The 24,626-nt window shown below is 31.5% G+C and overlaps 1 protein-coding gene across 1 annotated transcript; it reads left to right on the top strand.

Moving 5' to 3' along the window:
- Window positions 1-16,449: 16,449 nt before the first annotated feature.
- On the top strand, window positions 16,450-20,408 carry LOC149478826 (uncharacterized). Its single transcript, XM_089708802.1, has 6 exons — window positions 16,450-16,634; window positions 17,614-17,770; window positions 18,146-18,260; window positions 18,561-18,695; window positions 19,244-19,457; window positions 20,143-20,408. Exons 1-6 carry the CDS (start codon window positions 16,472-16,474, stop codon window positions 20,295-20,297), a joined length of 939 nt encoding a protein of 312 aa, XP_089564928.1. The 5' UTR covers window positions 16,450-16,471; the 3' UTR covers window positions 20,298-20,408.
- Window positions 20,409-24,626: the final 4,218 nt, after the last annotated feature.

The raw sequence follows: 24,626 nt of genomic DNA, 5'->3' as shown, positions 1-24,626 counted from the left end.
GAACTTTACAAATGAATTATGTTAATTTTAATAAATAAAATTACAATACATTGTATTACAATCACAGTTATGATGTTCCTATTAATTTAATGAAAATTATACGAAAACCATGAATTTAATGTGTTTGAAAAACGAAATACGACGTTCGACGACGACGATGACGATCTACGATCTTTCATTGTTATTAAGATTTTAATAGGTTATTAAAGTTATAATATCGCACGCTGAGAACGAAAGTGACCTAACTCAAAATTTTGCAAAAATGAGTTATACTCATAAAATGACTCAGAATAAGGTATTCTATCATTTAAAAAATCAAAAACTATCCTATGTCACCTAGAAACCGAAAAACACGTATGTTGCGTCTCTTTATAATTTGCGTATTTTAAATGTCCCTCCGCTAAAATAGTGACCGTTTTAGTATTATGTCGGCACGGTGATTACATTTCTTAGTTTTAAAGTGATTTAATCCTGATTGCGGCGTTTATTTACCGAAAGCTAAGTAAATATTTTGTCAATGTTCTAATCCTAACAAGACCGTTATTCGTATTAGGTCACTTTTGTACTAAAATGCAGTTTTTGAATTGTGACTTAAATCATATTAAGTCATTTTTGTATTATCAACTATTCTAAAGGTAACGACATATTTCTCGTTATGCCTGTACTTTATTAAATGTTTTCTTTGTTTAAGTGTATTATGTATAAATAGGCCGTTTTAATAATATTTTGATAAGTTAATTTTATGGCGTATTAAAGTTTATGTCGTTGTTTCAATAATAATTTGTTTAAATATTTATGTTTAGGTCATTAGATTAAGAGATTAAAGATGATTTTATATTACAAATGGTTCAAGAAAATGAAAAAGAAAACGAAAAATTCATACCCAAAAAGTTATCATGAAATACAAGAGTTTCCTCGCTGAGTGATCATCATCATCTGAGGCTCTACAGCTGCTAGTGGGCCTTAGCCTGGTCCAGTATTTTTTTCCAGATCTCTCGGTCCTTTGTCTGAGTTCTCCAGATTTTCACAGCAATCATTAGATGCCATCCAACCATCGGAGCTTCGGCCCATCTGGTTTTCCATATAAAAGAAGACGCAGAGGTGCCTTCTTGTCGTCCATATGTGCCTCGTATCAGGCCCAGCGTAAACGGCCTAGTTTTATGGTCTATAAGACATTCGGCTCCTCGTACATTTCATAAAGCTCATGGTTATACCGCGTTCTCCAATGACTATTTTCCAGCACAGCACCGAAAATCCGTCTAAGGATTTTTCGCTCGAACACCAGCAGGCAATCCTCATTTTTTGCTCAGGACCCAACTTTCGGACCCGTATGTTAGTACTGGTCTTAGTAGGGTCTTTTATAGCAGTACCTTTATGTTTCGGGATAGCAGTTTCGATCAAAAATATCTTAGAAGGCCGAATCAGCCATAATTCGTTTACATATTTCTGCAGATATTTCGTTCTGGTTTGTTATTAATTATGCCAGGTACACAAAGTCACGTACAGCCACGAACTTGACTTGTAGAGCGAGCTTTTGGGCAATTTGGTCTATAGCAAGATATGCGTTAACAGCAGTAGAGGATCACTGCTGGTAGCGTCCTCCCGATCCAGGTCTATATCATCCGCGTATCTCAGTATTTGTATCTATTCGAAAAATAAAGTGCCCGATGTCTCAATTTCTGGAATCTCGGATGCATTTTTCTAAGGCTATGTTAATCAGAAGGCTGGAGAGCGCATCACCCTACCTAAGGCCTTCCATTGCCCTAAAAGGTTGCAAGATACTGAATGGATCCGAACGACGCTTTTTTATTTTTTTAACGTCATTGATGTAAGTGACACCAATTGTGGTGGAATGCCGATCTCAGTCAACGCTTGGTACAGGAAATTTCGGTGAACATTGTCGTATGCAGCCTTAAAATTCACGAAAATAATATGGTGTGTTATGACATTGAACTCAAGTGTTTCAAAATCTGATCAGTAGTCGAACGGTTAGGGCCCCAAGCGTACTGGTAGTCACCTAGTTTGTCTTCTGTGTATGGAGATATTCTATTGAAAAGGACATAGGCGAAGATTTTATATGCCGTGTTTAAAAGAGATATACCGTGATAATTCTGGCAATCAAATATGTCACCTTTCTTGTGCTGTACACACCGCTGTAATATATACCCTATGTTACTGCGATGTTCCACTCATCGGGCGTATTAGATTATATTAGAAAAACTTAACTATAATTTTTCTTATGTCATTGTTGTGGCAACCCTGTACTTAGTCTGTGGTTCATGTACCTATGCAATGTGTAAGCCGTAAGGCAATGTGCTTTTAGAAAGAATAAAGAAAAGTTAACAGGGCGTCGTTTCAGACTACCACACCTGGACTATCAGCCGATAAAATTTCTCCTTAAAGCTAGTTTCAGCATATTTAAGCAATTCGACAGAGATGTAATCAGTTCCTGGTGGCTTTTGAGTTTCCTAATGGCCAATCTAACTTCGTCTATTTGTAGGCAGCGAGATATCTGGGATGTTAGTATAATTTTGTATGGCAGAAGGTGTTTCAGCAGTTTCTGTGCTATTTAGCAGTTCTTGGAAGTACTAATTCCATCTTTTAATAATATCGTTCTTACTATTTAGTAGCTCACTATCTTTACTTTTACAAGCTGAGGTTCTAGGTTTGAAATCTTTCCTAGCTCTACTCTATTAGTTTGTCTTTAAAAGTTTCTCGAGTCCTTCGTTGAGAAACTTTTAGCAATCTCTTTAAGTTAGTTGACATCAACACATTTCTTCTTCTTTCTCTTGTGTAGTTATTTTTTTTCCTTCGTCGCGCTTTATGCTCTCTCTCGTCTGCAAGTGTAGGTCTGCTGTAACGACAGGTATACTTCATTCTTTTCGTTAGTAACCTTTTGGCATTCGGCCACTTGTTTCTGCATCGTATCTCATTACCTAGATTTTCACTCGCAGCTGTTAGTAGAATTTTACTTAGTACTTCCCAGGATCTTACTTGCGTTTTCTTCGCTATTTATCTATCTGCTCTGAGCCAAAATTTTTAGATAAACTTTCACTTTAAGAGGTGCGAAATAAATCTATACTACATAGTATAAAACAAAGTCGCTTTTTCTGTCCCTATGTCCCTTTGTATGCTTAAATCTTTAAAACTACGGAACGGATTTTGATGCGGTTTTTTTTAATACATAGAGTGATTAAATAGGAAGGTTTTAGTGTATAATTTATTAGGTTTGAAACAAAGTAGTCGAAGCCGCGGGCGGTAAGCTAGTAATATTATAAAGAGGAAAGGTTTGTATGTATGTATGGTTTTCACGCATAAACTACAGAACCGATTTTGATGAAATTTGGCACAGATAATCTTTAGACATTGAGAAAGAACATAGACTACCTTTTATTGCGAAATATGTACTACGGGCGGAGCCGGGGCGGACCGCTAGTTCCTAACTAAAACTGCACTTTTGTATTACTTTTTTTAATTAATTATACTGAAGTATAATTTTTTGTTGATTAATAATACCAATATTAGAGTTGATTGCCCATACGTATTAAGTAAATAGTAAAAATGAGTCTTGAAACAAACAATAAATATAATTTCTTAGTTAACATTTGGTTTCATTAGACTACTTCCCATTAATATTTTAATACTAAGTTGACATAATTCAGGTTACGTCCAAATGCATGCATAGAACAAAAATACTAAAGTGACTCATTCCCAAACTAGTCAAAGATGATTTACAAGTTTTCAGTACTAAAGTGACGCAATATCTAATGATAATTTTTAAAAAAAGATAAAAAATATTTAAATTTAATTTAATTTATTTTTTATGGATTGTATGGGTGGACAATATCCTCTAAAATGATATCAGACTTTAATATCTTATATAACTTTGCATGCGAACAAATTATGACATGATTTGTAAATAGTTCTGTAAATTACGAACACTTTTTTGATGATTCCCAAAAAACACGAATTTCGTATTAGGTCACTTTCGTTCTCAGCGTGCGATATAGCAAACAAAACTATAACTAGTACCTATTAAAGCATTAGCTCCCGACTACGTCCTACTTTTATATTTTTAGACTAAATTCTCTTATATCAATATAATATTATGTCTCTATCTAGCATTATGTCTCTATCTAGCATTAATGAAAAAAGAAATAGACATAGGTATGTTTGCGTTTACAAGCGAAAATGAAAACGTTAAAAATATGTCATTTTAGCGGTAGCATAAATTATTTAAAGAGGGTTACCTAGCATACAAGCTGATATAAAAACATTTCTCTTGACCGTATTGGTGAAAATTGCGTAACATTTTGACTTACACTGAATGCGAATGGTGAAAGGTATAATTTACTCAAGCCACCTGTCTAACCCTCGCCCTGGGGTGCACTAAATTTATATAATTGAACGCCCAAACATGTCTGCCCGAATTTATTATAAGAACCACGAGTATTTTCACTAATCGGAAAAAGTTAGAAAGTTTAGGGAAAGGTCATGATAATATTACGAAGTACCTAAATATAAAGATGAATTAGATTTTTAGTTTGATTTTTAAGTAGTCATTAAACGAATTATCACAATTACTACACAGTAATAACGTAAACATTCTCTCTTTTAATTGATGTTATTTTCAAACTCAAACTCAAACTCAAACATTTATTTATTCAATTAGACTTCTTCCAGAAGCACTTTTGAAACTTTTGAATTTTAATGTCTGTTGTTAATTTATGGGAATTACTGAACGGATTGTGTTTTTAAAATTCAAAAGTCTACATTCAAATAATGTATGATATTAGATATTTTAATAATGATCACATTTACTAAACTTCAATTTATGTGTTCCAAATTAACGATTTCTTTCTCTAATATATAATTAATCTACATTATATTAAGTTAATAAATTCAAAAAACCTATTAATCATATAAATATTACACGCTACTCTTACTGGGAAAATATAATATCAAAATTAAATACCCTACGGTGAAAAATTCACCTATAAAATAAGTATGAAAAATAAAAATACGTCCTTCGAAGGATGACACTTCACCACGAGAGTTCAAGAAGAAATTCTACATTAAATTTGTGACGTGACTTTGCCTAAAATTGAGAGATTATTATCATATTTAACAACATCTCATTTAATTCTGGTTTATAATTTACAAAATATACCGAAACATACGTTTATTCATGGAATTTTCACCTGTAGATGAACTCGCTGACAAAACCAAGTATTTCTATAGCTCATAATAATATGTTATTCTGTAAAGTTTTATTCAAAACCATCCAGTAGTTTTTTCGTGAAAGCGGTGAAAGAGTAACAAACATACTCACAAGCATTTATAAAATAAGTAGTCATTGAAGTTAGCCGTTCAGTGAAAACAAAAGTCATGTTAAATAGTTGATATTTTATCAATATTGGTCTGGACTCTGGACGCTACAGTGGTTTATAGCTAGTGGCGCCCTCTGTTCTTTATGCGATATAAATCAGTGGTCGGACAGGGGATACAAGATATTCGGCACTTAACTATAAGTAATAGCATGTAATAGTGTATAATAATATATTTATAGGTAAATAGTGAAGAAGACAAGGAACGATCCAAGCTGTATATTCATGTGACTTTTTATTTAACACATTTTTAAAAGTATAAAGTCCTGGCATTTCTGTGCATAATGACAAATTCATTTCATGTTATTTGCTTAATTTTACTTGTTTTTCTTCTTCTGAGCTTACGAACTCTTAATATAACAATAATTGTTGGATAGGTGGTTAGTTACTACATTTTTTGCTCTATTTAGAATTTAGATTAATGTGTGAGTAAAACGACAATTAACAATGTATCAAAAAATGTATTGAATAGGCAGGCAGTTAGAAACATTGTCAAGTACCTATTGCCTACAAATTTTCAGACGTGTTGTATGTACGATTATATTGTATAAAAACAAAAAAAAAAGACGAAAACAATCATGGACTGAAATGCTATACGCGTGATTAATAAATATATTTAATTTCAACTGTTTTATTTATCACCAATGCCTTGCTTTATAAAACAACATGGAAACTATTTACGCAGGCACACAATGGACAGAGACAGACGACTGTCAGCCAGGCCAATGAATCTCACCAGAATTTGTCTGGACATTTTGGAAGTAATCGGTTAGTAGCAGGCCCTGACCACGCTGTTTCGTGTACGACATATTTCACTCAGATTCCGAAGTAAACTGAGATAACGTCAGCATTTATCTTTTGTCCATAGTTTAATCGGCAAATAATTTTTGGACGCATTTTTTGGTATAAAGGTTGGGGAAGGTCCTTCATAAAATCATTGTATTCATTATGTAAATTATTTATTGATTTATTTCAAAATCATTATAATAAAACAGTTTCATTGTGTAGCTAAAAATTGGTAAGTAAAAGACATAACTGTTTGGTACCTATAATATATATCCATAATATTGTAAACCAAAAGTTTTGGATCTTGATAAAATTATCACTTGTCGAGATGAAAAGCTTGTAAATTTTAATGATTATTTTTCCGACCCAAATATCGACCAATAGAATTGCACCATTCGACGTCACGTGGTACAACCTACATGGTATTATACTGATAATTTTTTGAAAATTTTCTCTGGTCGTTGACGTCAAACTGACAGGTTGAATTCAATTGTGAAATTATTGGCCGACATTTGGGACGGAAAAATAATCTCCCGAATACCACACGAGCTTCAAAATTATCTGGCATTTCCCTCAAGGTTCCCTGCAAACAAATAAAGTCGTCAAGTTTTTCAGGAAAAATCACTCGCGCTTCGCGCTCGTGATTTTTTAACCTTGACTAAAAACTTGACTCCTTCATTTGTTTGCAACGAACCTATCGGAAAATACCCGATAATTTTGAAGCTCTTGTGGTTATTATAAGTGAAAATACTTTCAAAATAGCACAAGAGAGCTTACAAAAAACTACAGCTTTATTGTACTAAACTTTTTCTTTTAAATTTAGTAACCATAAGTATGTACGTAATTCATTTACGACTCACTTATAGGAACCCAATACTGAATACAGAAACTTTCCCATTATTTAAAACAGTTGAAAATTCGATTGCAGTAAATCCCAACTCCCAGTGTCATTAAAGTGAAGTTTTAATTCGTTAATTTTTACCCGAAACTTTCACACGCCCATATACCTACTCAGTTTCAGAAGTGTCTGTTTAATTGAGAAATAATATAATTATATACTCTTTGTGTTGAAACTTTATTGTAAATGATTTCAGACGCCTTTTTCAATTGGTATACTTGCAATAAAATATCTTTGTTTTCTTTAAATTCTTATTAGGATTAAACGGAGTGGTTTTTCATGTCTTTATAGGTCGATTGTAAAATGTTATAAATTTACTCACAAGTAGCTAAATATCATTATAATTTTAGCTGTAGGTTTGGTAGATAACGAACAGAAAAGGAGAGATAATTATAGAAAACAGGAATGGATCTATTGGATTGCACTTTTATATGCATATGCTTTCAATAAACTATTTTCAAAGGCTGATTGACGCTTCGGATTACGTAAATATATATGACGAAAACATAAAAATTCATACGCAAATCATAAAAAGCAAAGAACCGATCACAGTTCGTTTGTTATCGACGATTTATGGAGTGTCATATTGCGGCGTGTAGATCAACTACGCCGACAGTTTAGCTAAATTTGATTTATTCGCTGATTTCTCCAATGAAATGGAACGACAACGATTATATTAAAGGCCATTGCAGATGATGATATGTAGGTATATCGTGAAAAAACCGGTTGAATGTGAGTCAAACGCTATATGCGTTTGACGTACAATAATTTTAAAATTGTCTATGCGTGAATTGTTTGATTAACATGATTTATATCGCGCGTAAAATAATATAGAGATATCAATGGAATTCTGAAATTACTGTTTGGTAGACAAAGTAAGTATTAACTGATATCGAAAATAGACAAAGACTAGGTACTAATAATATCCCTAATAGTAATATCCCATAAGCAATGCGGCATGAACCTTCACAAATAGGTTAAAACAAAACCTCAAACTATGAAAAAGCGATACGAGTTTATTATAATAACGAAAAATATAAAAATGTAACAAAAATTATTCGTTAGGTATATTTTAAGCATGACCGTTCTTAAATATCTATAAATTTAATCTGAGGGCAATAAAAGAATCAAAAATAATATACAATTTTATAAAAAATATTATTTTTCCAGTGTAGACTAATCATATTTTATTAATCATTCAAATATGATAATCCTCTTAAATTGGATTATATTTTATTATGTTTTCGAGGCTGTATTAATTTTATTTCTAGATTGTATTTCTTTCATAAAATAAGTTGCCACATCTGCCGATTGAATTATCTTTGACAAAGTCATAAATCACATGTGCATCGAAGTTTAGAAATCACTGTTGTCTGCTGTTAATGACCATTTACGATATTTTATGAGTCGTAAAACCAACATAGTACATTAGTAGCTTATAGTAGAGTTTTCCAATAAATTTAGATAATTATCTGATTATTAAGGTATTATTTTCTAATGTATATTAGATCAATTTATAGTAGCGCTAAGGATAATATTTTTGTCATTTTGATATTATTATATGTCTCGAAAAAATCCTGAATAAGAGCAGATGGACTTTGAGTAATGACGTCTCATTCGTAAAGCTGAACGCATATTGCGCTACGAACAGAAAAAACTATAGAGCTGTAAGTATGTAAGTATGTGTATTTTTATAAGGTTCGTTTGTTTGAGACTTACTGATAAACTTACTCAACTTGTTGCTTAGAATTATTTTAACGATTGATATTATTTTTGTAATTTCCTTCACAAAGAAATAGGTATTGACATACATAAAGCAATAAGAAATAGATATATTTTCATTATTTATGATAACTATGTCAGTTGTTAAAACTTCAGCAAATTTTTTCATCAGATTTTAGCAATAGTAGTTATAGTCGTATCTATACAGATACGACTCTATAGATTTATCTGTTCAATCACAAAATGTGTCAGCAGAATTTCTAAGCAACGTAAGCTATTTTCATTTTGATAAGTCATTCTATTATCAATCAATTAAGCTTTTGTCTTAGAAGGGCTTTTACTTTTATTGCCTTTTCTATAGAAAAGCTTTTGTATCGTAACGCCTCAATTTATAACATTTAAAATTGAATTTGTTTTTATATTATTCAGAAAACAAAATTATTGTACAACTAAGATACATTTTTTAAATTTCAGGAATATTTTAACTGTTTATGGTTTTTAAACATGTCCTACTATTAATATATTATGTCCGAAACATAGTAATTTGTAAGTAAATTTTATTAGAACTGTCTTTATCCACGATACTTTTTACACTAACTCATACCAATTAAACAAAAAATGCGAGTTTTAAACGCATCTCTCATGAGCATATGAGACCTCGATTGAAGTATGATATGATACCTGTTGAAGTATCAACTATGTATCTAATTCATGTTCTCCTTTCATTTAATCGATCTTTCCTTCAAATCACATATACCGCTGCAGAGTTCACAATTGACGCAAAACATTTCCACGTAGCTATAAAGCCACTCCCAGTAATGCAACGGTATGCTCCTTGCATAGAATGGTGAATTTTTCCAGTACTGCCTGTATTTTCTAGCTGAAGCTGACCTTATTAAATTTTCACGCCAAGTACAATCTGGGGTATCTGCGTCTCTGGAATGTGCATATCTTAAAGCTTTTAAACAATATTTGTTTTATGTAAAACGAAGGATTTGTGCTATCAAGGTGACTCAGTTGTGGAAACTGGTTAGTTTTAATTTTTATTTAATTAAAAAAGTTGTGTGTTTTGTGGACTGAGGTCCTTGGGGTTTAGAAACTGTATTAATCATTATAAATATGTATCATTAAATTCACGAAGAAATACTATTTCACTGTCACAACTCACAAACTAACATGACGTCGGTTTATTAAGTTCTATTTATTAATCTTTACTTCTTCAAAGCTATTTTATCATATTTTTGAAGTGAAAACTTCTTTAGCGGCGTTGAGCACTTTTTCTGTAATGGGTATAAAATCTTAAACTCGCGTCAGGACACGTGACCTGATCGAAAAAGCGTAAGACGGATACCATTCCAAAATATCAAACATGCTCAACGTTAATAATCAAGTTTTCACTTCTGCCGGCACTCCCGGAGTGCAACCCGTCTTTTTTTAAATAATATTATCTTTAGTGTAAGATGATATATTTTTATATGTTATCTACAAATCAAATAATTCTCTTTTAGTTTAGAAGCGAATGGAGACGTGCGTAAAGTACCTATCCATTAAAACGATTTTATTACCTATAAATACCTACGCTTTTTCAAATTGAAAACAAATTGGACACTTTGAATGAACAAAACTTTTTAACAAGTGGTCTGAAGAAACTTCCACCTAAACCCTTCAATTTTCACTTGAATTGACAAAATGAAAATTAAAGAGATCCTTTGATGTCGATAACTTTACAATGACTGAATATCTGAAATAAATTAAATTGCGAACTTTGGCGCGCTTTTCTTCATTATGAAATAGGGTTATTAAACATAATTAGTTTGGAATAATTTGTATTTAGAACACCTTATTATTAATTTTATTACATGGTGATATTTGTAATGTAAAATGGTAATTGCGCGAATCGTTTCGACGTTTTAATCCCAATGTGGAAAAATGATAGCAATATAATGATGATAATTAATTGAATACCTTTTACTACAGGCACACTATAGGCTACCATGAAGTCTTATAGCAATATTAGTTCCAGGTATTTGAAAGTGATAGCCATGGGACTGTAAAAAAAGACGGACGCCGTTTTACGAACAAACAAAGTGAAGCCACCATAGTAAGCTAGCCATCGTGCAAATACAATGAACACTCAATCATTCATTCACAGAGTACACATAAAATGTAGAACAAATTGAAATATAAAAGTACTAAAATTTGGGATAATTTCACTGCATCTGGCAATCAATCTGGCACACACACATGGATGTGTCGCCGCCATTACTAGGCTTCACCCAATGTTTAGGCCATATTCCGTCCGTCTTTTTTTTAGGTCCATGGCTATCACTTTCAAATACTTAGAACTAATATTGCTATAAGACTTCATGGTAGCCTATAGTGTGCCTGTAGCACGCCTGTAGTAATAGGTATTCAATTAATTATCAACCACGTACCGCGCATGTAATTACGCTCCTGTACGAAACTTCGGCCGATTCGAACTTTCTTATTGTCTTCCGCAATTTGACTTTATACAATTTGTAGCAATGAATTTGATCTGCTCAAACTTTGTAATCACGTGTTAAGATTAAAGTGTTTCATTCATTACAACCTATTCAATACTAAATACTTTGTTACGTAAATTACTGAACATTTTAAAATGGTATGTAATAATTTGTTTAGTATCTACCTACTTAATGTTTTATGCGTTTAGTCAACATTGCATCATAGAATACTATGATTTATGTGTCAATTAGCAGTTGAAATAATAAACATAGGAATGGTAAATAATAATTGTACCTAATTAAATGTGAATTATTAAGCAAATATCAAAGCCGCGAGCGAATGAGAATATTGTATCAAGACCAAGACAGTATAGATGCTGCGGGTGTAAGTTTGGTCTAAAGTACTTTATTTCGCCCTTAGTTTCAATATTATGGTACTAACTGCTGTTTAAATAAGAAAAAAAAGTTAATCGTTAATTTATTCCGTTAAATACAGTAAATGCAGAATCACTTTAACCCATTGACCACCGAGCGCGCGCGGCGGCCCGATCGGGCCGAGACACAATAGATTTTCTATTGTGTCTGTGATCCGAGGACTGACGGATTATTAGATATAGCAGCAACAAACAGACAGAAACGTGAACAAACTTTGCTATTTATAATATGGAGTAGGATTTCAAAAACTTTCAAAAGGTTCTATTTAATTAAAGCGGTAAGTGATATGAAATAGAATTTAATTTACCAAAAACCATTGTTTAACTCGACTGTAGCAAACAAAGCTTAGATATATAAACTTTAAACTTCAGTACCGTATTTACACATTGTCCTGGAGAATAATGAATTAGTTTAATTATTATTTTATATGTTAATGTGTACTTTAAAATTATAATAGGTACTATAAAGTTCTTCTTAAACAGTATGCGAAGAGAACCGGTACCTACCTACTAGGGAAGCGCGTACCATCTAGGCCGCATCTTAGCTTTCCATCAGGCGAGATTGTGGTCAAGCGCTTCCCTATCTAGAGTAAAAAAAATAAAAATGCAAAGAAGTTCTTTCAGTATTTCTTGGAAGTTTTCGGAAATAACTGGTATCCAAACGAAATGTTCAAAATTACTGCCTATTTTTACTGGAATATACTAATAACTGACCTAAAGTATAATCATAATATTCGAGAGTTAAAAATTCTCCAAGTCGATATGTAGCGGAAGCTTAAGGCTTCCCTGTGGACGGAATTAACAAATTAAACTAGGAATTAATTACAACTAGCGGCCTCCCGGACCCTCTTTATGGCGCCCTTCGTCTGTCTGCCTCAAGGTAACCCGCACTATAAAAATTTTGCAGTCAAACTTCGTGCCGTAAATTTTTGATGTTTTACTCCGCAAAGGGTTGGGACAGAGGACTTTTAAAGCGACTAACCGCTTGAATGTTGAGGAATTTTATGTTATCTTCCTAAAACAAGCTGTCGCTGCTTTATTTTAAGAGTTTTGGGTAGTGCTTTTTATTACGCTATTGTCATTCTGCAAAATTTAAGGGCTTGTTTTATAAATTTCAGTGTTATTTGAGTTGATGGAATAGACAATAAAACAAAATTTAAACAGCTACCTTTGAATAGAAAATAAGCAATTAAAATGTACAACGCAAAAAATAAAAAGCAGAAGTTTGGTGTGTTTTGGAGAACGGATAAATATATACTATTGCTATTACCCTTTATTTATAAACCTATATTAAATACTCAAGTGCTACTGAAAATACATATAATTTATAATGAACTCATCAATTAAAAAAACCCAATCTAGACATAGTCCCAACCTTTAACGACCTTAAGTCATATTTACAACTAGCAGAGGTAATAAACTATCATTTCATTCAATAACCTTAAACCATCAAAGAGAGTTAGACTTCCAATTATACTAATATGTATACCAAATATGTATCACACGCAAATATTATCATGCCTAACTGGTAAATCCAATAAACTGGCTCTGTTTGTCTGACCGATATATTGACGGAGAACTATTGACTCGAATGGACTAAAATTTACTTAATTCTTGCATGACGAGTTTAGATCAATTCAGGGAAAATTTATTATTTTCAGGACAATTTTCACACACGGCACAATCTGATCCCATACTAAGCTTTCGCTTGAGTTATGGAAACCAGATGGCTGATAAACATACATGTTATATAATTTTAAAATAAAAACTTATATAGATAATTAACACCCAGACACAGAGCAAACATCTCTATGTTCATCACACAAATATTTGCCCCGGGTGGGAATCGAACCCACGACCTCTGGCTTGGAAGGCAGGGCCACTACCAACCAAGCCAACGGGTCAGTCGATTATAATCGACTTGGTTGGTTGGCAATTGGTTGGTATGTCGATTATAATTTCGTTTATTAATATTCTATTAACTATTAAAAAAAACGATATGTATTTGCCTGGATTTTGAATGGTAGAAAATAAAAATAGGGGAAAATAATTATTGTCAGTCATGAAAATTGGACAGCTATTTTAGTCTTATTACTTTATCTTCCATTGAGAACCATACAATGGTTTTGAATGAAAATGGTTTGACTATAGAATATATTCTCCAATTTAATTTTGATATTATTCTGATACTAATACCTATCTGATATGTCACTAAGCCTTGCATGACCAAATATTAAGTTTCTCCTACACTTTTAAGTTCAAATTTGCACATAGACGAATTTTAAATGAATACACTAAGGTGTTTAAGAATATTACCATTGTGAACTTATTAAGGTGATATCTTTTTTATGTTGCTCCATTCATAATTGTTAATTAAGGTTGAAAAAATACAATTATTGAAATAATTTGTTACTGATTAACTATTTTAATGCCGCTGATAAAATGTTAAGTATCTTTTTTATCGCAATTAATTAAATAATTACACATAAATTCCAAATTGAGATTTGATTTTGGCTCTCCCACGTAAAATAATATGAGTTGAATCTTCTTTTAAAAATTTAATCTATACTAATATTATAAAGTTGAAGAGTTTGTTTGTTTGAACGCGCTAATCTCAGGAACTACCGGTCTAATTTGAAAAATTATTTCGTTGTTACATAGCTTATTTATTGAGACAGGCTATAGGCTATATAATATCAACACGCTGCGCTAATAATACCAACAGGAGCGGAGCGATGCGGGTAAACCGCGGGGCACAGGCGCACAGCTAGTAAATGACTATTTTCATTATTTACTGTCAAAACCTTTAGCACTTCGTCATTATTTTATTAGTTGAAGCTGTTAATGTCAATATATATTATTAAGTCTGTGTTATTAAGCAATTAATTACGAATTTATTAAGTGAATGTAATAAAGGAAAGCTTTTGTTTCTGATAATCTTTGATGTCTTGAAATATTTCGATTAAATGTTAAAATTAAAGTTAGATTGTGCTGACTTCAATGACAAAATTATTTGAATTGCGATAATATATAATAGGTATACATAGGTAATAAGTCAAATTATATACATACAGTATTGCAATATTACAACATACTAGCTGTGCCGGGGACAGCTAGAGATATTATTGTAATCTGAATTTAGATTTAATAATTCATTTAAATTCTTAGTTCTAATTTGATTTATTGTGTTTGTATGACTTTCGTAATTTTTCCATCAATATTTTAATTATTTAACGCCTACTTCTCGTTGCAAAAAAAACATAATAAAAAAAATTTATCAAGGTTTTTAATTAGTTCCCTTATTATATTGTAAACACGGTTCGAGGATGAAATAATTGAGATAATGAAATGTAAATAAATTAATTGCTATATTTAAATACAAGGTTATCGTATTATCTGAGCTTTTAAAACTGGTTATACCTAAGGGCTTTAATGTTTTTATTTTTCATTGTTCCATTGTGCCCACATGTCATAATATAATGTATTCATATACATCATCAAGTGTCATTATATAATATAATAAAATAATATTATTATGACATCATCACTACATAGTATAAAACAAAGTCGCTTTCTCTGTCCCTATGTCCCTATGTCCCTTTGTACGCTTAAATCTTTGAAACTACACAACGGATTTTGATGCGGTTTTTTTTAATAGATAGAGTGATTCAAGAGGAAGGTTTATATGTATAATAACATCCATCAAATAGTAGAGAAGTACTGTTATTTTTGAGGTTTCCAATGTGATGTCGTAAAAAATTACATTTTTTCCGCTTACATTGCAAACGCAGGCTGAACCCTACGAGTTTTATCAAAATAATGTACTAAGTATTATACACATTGAAAAGGTCTACAGAAAAGTCCGCGGTGGTATATGTCTATCTCTTATGGATAACCCACAATAACTTTTTTTTGTCATTTACTTTTTACGACAAATAATGGCTAATTTTCGAAGCGATTTTAACCAATACAGCATTAATCCTTAACCAATTAAATACCTTGAATACATTGTTCATTTAATATAGATCTATATGGCCCTTTACACCGTATGATTTAAGTGAATATTTTCGAAGATATTACAGATTTAAAAATTGCGGGACGTAGCGTTTGCGGCGGCACCGGCCGGCCGCCTGGCTATATATTTTATACCCGTGCGAAGCCGGAGCGGGCCGCTATGTTTTTATATATACAACGTTCACAGTTTTTCTGTTATGTATTTAGTATCAGCATTGCACCCGTGCGAAGCCGGGGCGGGTCGCTAGTAATATATAATTCATGTTACATCAAATAAATAACTTCTGTTTGTTTGTAAACTCTGTTTGTCTGTTTCCCAGTTTGTAACCAAAATTTGCAATAACATTAGAAATTAGTCCTATTTAAATTCTTTTTCGATGTGACTTCAATATAAATCTTGATTATCTTACAACTTAAAACTGTTCGTGGATAGATTTAAACTAAAGCTGCCAAACTTAACAAATGTCGGTTACCGATGAATTTTTTAACATAAATTACATAAAAATTTATAAACCATGATCCAGTGACTAAAAGCTAATCTCTTACTTGTATAAATATCCCATGAATATATAAATAAATATTATGCCTTGCAAAAATAATTTTTAACACGTTCATTTAAGTATCAATACTTACGTCAAACCATATAAATAAAATAAAACAATAAATACGATATTACAGTTAACAACTACTTAAAGTTAAAAATAAGATCAGTATTCTTTACGACGTTGAAAAAGGAACACATACAGTATGGAGTATAAACCTATGAAAAATCTTTTGTTACTAAGACCGGATTCTGTGGAGTATGTTTATAAGAGCATTAATATGAAGACATCGTGTGACATGGAGGGAGCTATCAAGGCTTTGAGGGACTGGCTGGAAAAGCAATCGCATTTTAAGAGGAAAGATTTCAGTATGTTAATGTCTTATTTATTCTAGTTATGAGCAGAGAGTTATGTTCATGTAAGAAGTTTTGATAGATTATACTCTCTTTGCAGTAAAAGTCATAGTAAAATCAGCTCAGCAATCCAATAAAACATTTTTCCGGAAAATAGAGAACAACATAATATTAGCTAAGAATTCCAAAAGGTTATTTTTATGTTATGTTTGTCTTAAATGTAAATCTCTATTTAATATTATGGAGCTGAAGAGTTTGTTTGTTTGAACGCGCTAAGCTCGGGAACCACGGGTCCGATTTAAAAATTTTTTTCACTGTTAGATAGCCCATTCATCGGGGAAGGCTATAAAGCTAATAGGAGTGAAGCAATGCGGTAAAACCGCGGGGCACAGCTAGTACATAATAAGCACATGTGAAACATGTAGGTATTTCTTGCAAAAGTTTTATAAATACATATATAGGTAAATACCTACAGACTTCAGACTTTAATATATAATTTCCAAGTAAACGATTAAGTGCTACGTATACAGAAACTGCTTACTGAACCGATGAAATATGGTAAATCTATGTTATAAGTTATAACGCTTAAAAAAGGCCCCTAGAAGAAGTCAAATTCTCTTATTTAAAACAAAGGTAAAAAGTTAATAATATATAACAAAAAAAGAATAAAGTTAGTTTTATTTCATAGCATAAATATTATGTATTATCCTATAGCACAGCATATTAAAATATTAACGTCATAATATCCAGGACATATTTTTTTAAGAAGCATTTAAAAATCATGATGTAGGTTAAATTACAAAAAAAAGTCCAATCGATATAATTATTATGTAGATATACTTCCGGAGATTGTATTTTATAATATAAGTACCTACTTTTGTCGTAAAGCCTCGAAAATTTAACAACAAAATAAGAATGTTTTCATATTTTTTTCATTCTATACATCGCATTTAATGAAAGACATGTTTTATTCCTAAAATATATTTTATTCCAGCCGACAACTATTTGCAATCTGCAATCATTGCTTCAAAAGGTTCGATAGAAGGCACAAAGCAGAGGCTGGACAAAATATGTACTCTACGGACTTTGATCCCAGATAGTTTTCGAAGCTTTGACGTGAAGAAGGACTTTCATGACTGCTTTGTTTATATGTACGTATGATTTTACGAATTGAAGTGGTTTTGAAAAGTTTTATAGGGTTTATAGTCACTGAATTTCATGATTCTTATGCGCAATTAATATCCATTTTTGTCCACCGCAATCGAATTTCTTTCACCTGAAGATAAATCTAGATACATAAACTCAAAATTTACATACCCATACATTTTTGTTCATATACATTAGTACACATACGTACTACAATGTATTGAATTTTATTGTAACCACCACTGATTCGTAATGTACCTATCGATAAAAAATTCGATAGTTAATTGAAAAACAACTCATAAATACTGGGCAAAGTCTGTCAAGAGTTTCCTGGGACACCCATATATATTTGTATAATTTGACTTCCAGTATATTTTCAGGAAACCAATAATGTTGCCGCAGTTATCACAAGACCAGTGCAGGCTGTTCGTCGTAAAGCCTTCTGGTATATTTGAGGCGTCGCATATTTGCGATGTACTTAAATATACATTAGTTGTAAGTTTTATTATAATTTTACTTGCAATATATAATTATTATAGTATTAAAATGTCGTCACTACATAGTATAAAACAAATTAGCTTCCCGCTGTCTGTCCTTCTTGTCCTGCAAAGTTACAATATATTTTTTATTAATCTTTTGTAAAATTTTTGCTTTTTTTATAATTATGTATAAACTACAAAGGTAAACTTTTCAAGCGTGTAATGTAGGTTATTGTAAATAAATGAAAACGACTTTTGTCAATATTATTATACTAAAACGTGGGAAAATTAATTAATTATTGTTTGTTCATTGCAGATCGGTGATTACATGAAACAAACTGATATTATTTGCAATTTTAAGGGAATATTTGATCTCAGTGATATTAATTTGATGGAAGTCATCACGAAACTGAATCTTATGGATTTGAGACGGACTTTGACTGTGTATTTTGTGAGTATGATAAAATATTTGTATCAAAGGCAATAAAAAAAATCTCGATATAGGATATAAGTAACTGTTTATTCGTTGTTTCAAACGTCGAACTTAACCCAGCGACAGCCTAATTCCTGTAAATTATTGATTTCTCAAAACAACAATAAAATAACGGATCGAAATACCATGATTTTAACCGTAAAAGGGGGTTTTAATTGCTAGAAACCTTTAACGGGAGAAATTTGTTAAATGATAGAATATGATTTCTACTATGTACCTTTATTTTTTATATCTGTCTATAGTGCTACCTACTACATATAGTATAACATCCCATTCTAAGTACCCGCTGACAAACATTAAAACAGACAATTAATAGGTAATTAGGTATACAGAGATGGTAAATTATATTATATAAGAGTTGGATTTATATTCAATTCTCTTAATTTTTAAACAAGAAGTTGGCGCCTGAAAAAGTTTAAATCTTTATTAATAGAACAACGAATATGTGGATAAATTATTTAACTAAATATATACTTTTAAAATTAATTAATAAATATCTATTTCAGGAAGGACACGGGATGAGATTAAAAGGCATATATTTTATAACAACATCAAAGGTAATAGAAACCTTGATAGGTCTATTGAAGCAGGTCCTAAAGCCGAAGATAGTCCAGCGTATCAGAGTGGTGAAATCCTGGGACGAACTACATAGTGTGTTTGGAAAGGATATAATACCTGTTGATTTTGGTGGATACGAAAAATCGGTACAGGAAATACACGGTGAGTCTAATTATCATTGTTATTAAGTAAATAGAATCACTATAGACTAACTAAACGTTAAACGTTACATTAGGAACATTAATTATGCATGGTCATACATTTTTAAATAATAGAAAAAAGCCATCACGTGGCGGGATTCGAACCTGTGTCTTTTTGCCCAACCGTGACAACGTCTATTCAATCAAATTTCTTATATTTTTTGGGTTTTATGTGCCAAAGGGACCATCTCTGTGATCGATTTTTTTTCTATTCTTTAAAAATGTATCATATATAAAGCATTCGAATGCTATAAAACTTAATATTAAATTGATGATCGTGTTCGGGACTTTAAACTAACTGATTTCTGGAGCTGATAATCCAACTAATCAATAAAATCCAATTAATAGATTATTTTTTTCTTTTAAACGTCGATTTTGTATCTTATCCTTATCTAGAGTAAGTTGAAGCTTAAAGTTTAATAACTAGAAGGTAGGTTGATATATCTTATAATATATTATATAAATCTCGTATCACAATGTTTTTCCTCAATGGACTCCTAAACCACTAAACCGATTATAATAAAATTTGCATACCATGTGCAGGTCGATCCAACTTGAGAGATATGATAGTTTAAACATGTAGGTACCACGGGCGAAGCCGGGGCGGACCACTAGTTAATATTATAATAATTTATGATTATTCACAGATGAGTGGGTTGAAGAATTATCAAGTGATAAATTTAAGCAGTATCTACGGGATATAAATTCAACTGGAACGGATGAGAGTTGCAGATCTTCGTACAAGTTCAATGAAGAATATGCGGGAATGCCTGGCACATTTAAAGTTTTGAATGTTGATTAATTTATCATTGTATCAATTGTATAGAGTATGATTTAATATAATATATATAAATGATATCACAAATACGTATATAATAATAGATTATTTATTATAACTTTATATTTTTATATATTATTGTTTATACAGGGTGTCCCACTATTGGTATACTAAGCGCGAAGGGACTTGTAGTTTTACATACACTGATCACGTAAAAAATACTTAAACAACAAAATTACGTAAAAAAATTTTTGCTAAATTTTTCCTGAAAATCCATGTTTTCTTCTCTAACTTCGCGCAGCCGGCATATACCGCTTCTCTAAAATGAGCATTTTGTCTATGAAAACATAATCTTAACGATAGCTCACGTGCTGGTGGCAAAGTTGGGCGGGTTGCTTGTTAGAGGTGTACGCATAGAGTTTTAAGAATTCATCTATTTGAAAAAAAATGCGTCTGGAATTTTATAAGTATTTTTTACGTACTCAGCTTATACAAAACTATAACCTCCTTTGAGCTTAGTATACCAACAGTGGGACACCCTGTATAACTTTATAGACTGTGTCGTAAATCGGGCTAAAACTAAATGACTGTGTACCTACTGTTTAATTAATGGAAATGTATAGAATTTATTGAAAGTTTTCTACCTATATTTGATAAATAAATATGTGATTTTAAATCAATGAACTGGTTTAATATTATAGTTACCCATATTAGTTAACCGATGACGTACAATCAAATTATCAAAATCAATTAGATTAATTGATTTGATTTGATGACGTAAAATGTCAAACTGTATAAAAAAAGTTAAATAACAAGTTGAACTAGTATTAATTAGCAATTAAGACACACGTGGGTACCTACAGTAGATAACTTAGTAACAACGATACCGAAGGTTTTTTTTTAACTTGGATGAAAATAACTATAAAACTATTCATATTGGTGTGAATCGTGAGAAATTAAACATAATATTATATGATATTATATTATTGACGTTTAATAGGTTTACGTAAATAATATGACTTGTAAAGGTTAGCATAGTATTTGTGTTTGATTTAATGTGAATATTTTATAAAATAAAGACTTTTTTTTATATTTTAGCCTATTTTCAGTATCTCCTTGTCCACGCGAGCGCTGTAAAGTGTCCGAATAGTCGGGCTAATAGTCGAATGTAATAAATAAATTGCCATTAACAATAAATAAAAATCCATACTTGATACTAATATCTATTATAAATGCGAAAGTAACTCTGTCTGTCTGTCTGTTACTCAATCAATCAATCACGCCTTAACTACTGAACCAATTTGCATGAAATTTGGTATAGAGATATTTTGATACCCGAGAAAGGACATAGGATAGGTTTTATCCCGGAAATCCTACGGGAACGGGTTTTTCTTTGCAAACGCGGGCGAAGCCGCGGGCGGAAAGCTAGTAATCTTTAATTATTAAAGAATCTCCAAAGTTAAGAAATACATTCTTGCAACAGCTATGACGATATAAATGTGAAGTATTTTTAAAGAAATATGAAGAACAATATTATACCTATTAGTCTATCTTTTCGTTTTTTAGTGAAAATTTTGAGGGTGTCTGGATAAAACGTTTCAAGTTTGCTAGTATAGTTCACATTTTTTTATCATTGCATGTAATACATATTTTGCTTTTATTGAGCGTTTAGTTGGAGCACAAAGCTTTAAACGCCTTGAAATTAATAATAGCAAACTTGTTAGTTTACGTAATGTAGGTACTGTTTTTTCACACTTGTTGATATTAAGACCTATACATATACACGAGTTATATATTTAAGATTTGTATACAATTTCAAGTAACGCACTAGTCTTGATCTTTTAGTATTTCCCTCCATTTATAAAAAAAAAAAACAACCAAATGCACGCTACAATAGAAAGCTTAAGCTATCCTAGATATAAATATGTGATGTTTTGTTATATGTGATGTTTAATACATACAAGCAGTCTTAGTTGTTGTACAACGAACTTTCGAGATTCTGTATTCAAGCAAAGAGCCATTGAATATCTTGAGTCAGCTGTAGAATTAGTTCACAAAGAAAAGTAATATTAGCTTATTTCGTGAGAATGTGATCCTTCGAGTCAGGCGAGATGTTCACGTTTCTTCATTCTCTATGCAATCAGCTATAAGAATGATTAAACAAAATAAAACACCTTTAAAATGTAGTTTAAATCATTTTTTTAGAAATATAAATCAATACACATTTCAATTAAAATGGAGGTTAGAATTATTATTTTATATAAAGAAAAACAGAATCTTTTAACTTCGTTGTAATTTAATAACAAATTAATGTTAAAAAGGAAAACTAAACATACACAAAAAAAAATCCACTGCTTGGCGGGCGGAGTAATAGCTCGCTATCGCGAACGCGGGTGTGCGCGAAGTCATTCTTGCATACTCGCCGCGCTGCCGCTGGCCGACTCGGGACAAACATGTATGGAGTCGTCATACAGTTATAATATTGTTATACATTTATTTAATTGTTGATTTATTGGTTTTATTTTCTTGCTTATAAACAAATAATCTTCTTTTTAACAACTATGTACTTAGACATTATTAATAATTATTATTACATATTTCGTAATGTTTACTTTATTACAAAATAGTAGTTACAGGTTATAAATAATCTTTAAAATAACAAAAAATATTGTTACTCTGAAAAAATGAAATGGTACTCAATAACGCGGACTACTGAATTGATTTAGATATAATTTGATGCTGACGTAGATATTACATCATGCCCAGAAATGAAAGGTACTATTTCTGAAAGAAGTTATAAACCCTAATTCTTCTCAGTCAAAGTCAAGAGTGGAAGATATCACTAATACAGTAAAACTGATGCGAAACTTTGGATGTTAATTTGTATATTTTTTTGTTAGTTGTTACTTAATCACGTCAAGACTACATTACCAATTTTGATAAAATATAGCTAATTGCCTGGATTTACACATAGGATACTTTTTATCCGAACTGAACACTTCTGTGGGATAAAACAGGATTCACGATATAACCTAATTCCACGCGGGCAAAGCCGCGGTCGGAATGATATTTTTTTAAATAAAAAAATTGTTTTAAAAAAAACACAAAATATATTGACGCATGTATTTATTTTTTGCACTCTATAATAATTGTAATTATTCATTGCAAATAATCAAAATAAAATAGCCAGAACAAAGTTAGGCCCTGGTAGGGTAGGTAGGCAGGTACAGCAATGTGAGACGAACACTGGCTTATTTATACCAATAATAATGTATTATAAACATTAAATTAAGTTTACAACAAAAATACATAATATTAGCTAATGTGAAAACGAATCAACCAATCATCACACAACAATGAAATGTGCACACAAATATTCATCCAAATCGGTTCATGTGATTAGGAGGAGTGACTGCAGCGCCATCTTCCGGGCCCAATTGTGTTTCCAGATCACCCAGGAACTCAATTTAATATACTTACACAAAATTTTTCGAAATGAAAACTCACATTACTATGTATATATGAATATAAACCTGTTTTAGTACTAAGCAATTTCCCGCACAGGTGTAGTAAGTATAAATGAAATAAATATCAACATCAAATTCTTTATACAACATACTTATCTACCACCTACTAAGAAATGTAATTCTTGAAATTTTTTCGTATTTTTTTTAAATATAATACTACTCCAATGAGCTCCTGTTCCATATTATGTCCACCATACTTCCACTAAGTTCACCATGATTTTTTATTTCTTTGCACTTTGTTGCTTTTTGCTAAAAATGGAATCATGCGATAAAACCAGTAGAGCGTTGATAACATACATTTTTGACTGAATAAAGGTACTAACGAAGGAGTGGGTTCACATTGTGAACAATCAGTGGGTTTATTTTCCTTCTGGATTCCGGATTTCTGAAAAGATTATCTATGCCATAAATGAAAAAACCTTACACATTCGTTATGTACTTAAAACAGGGGTACATATCAAACATCGTCTATAATACAATTATCATCAAATTTAAAATAAAACCAACTTACTTCATTAATTTGTTCCAATTGTAAGCATTCTTTTTCCTCCAACCTTTATGTTTCTTCTTCTTATTTTCTTTATTGTCCCCATTTGTCTCATTTTGTCTTATCGTGTTGTCACCCTTTTTTACGATTGCGCGAGCGACACAAGTTCCCCGTGTGACGGCCGTAGCGGGAATGACTCGTGCAGCGATCGGGGTAGGAAGGTACAGGGCGGCTCTCGCTATATTGGCTGGTCGCGCGCTAATTTCAAGTATTTCTTGTTTATTTCAAAACCATCGCATATTTCAAAATTCTAAATCGGTAGACGTATAGGTTGTATAT

This window comes from Colias philodice, chromosome 21 (assembly GCF_061535455.1).
Source record: "Colias philodice isolate Cphi_HAF_F1 chromosome 21, ilColPhil1 Martin Lab GWU primary, whole genome shotgun sequence".
Classification (NCBI taxonomy): domain Eukaryota; kingdom Metazoa; phylum Arthropoda; class Insecta; order Lepidoptera; family Pieridae; genus Colias; species Colias philodice.
The sequence above is the reverse complement of the archived record's forward strand: the minus strand, read 5'-3'. Positions and strand labels throughout refer to the sequence as shown.

Excerpts from the sequence above, each read along its gene's own strand:
- LOC149478826 (XM_089708802.1), top strand. The coding sequence starts at position 16,472 with ATGGAGTATAAACCTATGAAAAATCTTTTGTTACTAAGACCGGATTCT. Across the intron at positions 18,696-19,243 it reads GGACTTTGACTGTGTATTTT|GAAGGACACGGGATGAGATT; the intron begins GTGAGTATGATA and ends TATCTATTTCAG. Across the intron at positions 19,458-20,142 it reads ATCGGTACAGGAAATACACG|ATGAGTGGGTTGAAGAATTA; the intron begins GTGAGTCTAATT and ends GATTATTCACAG.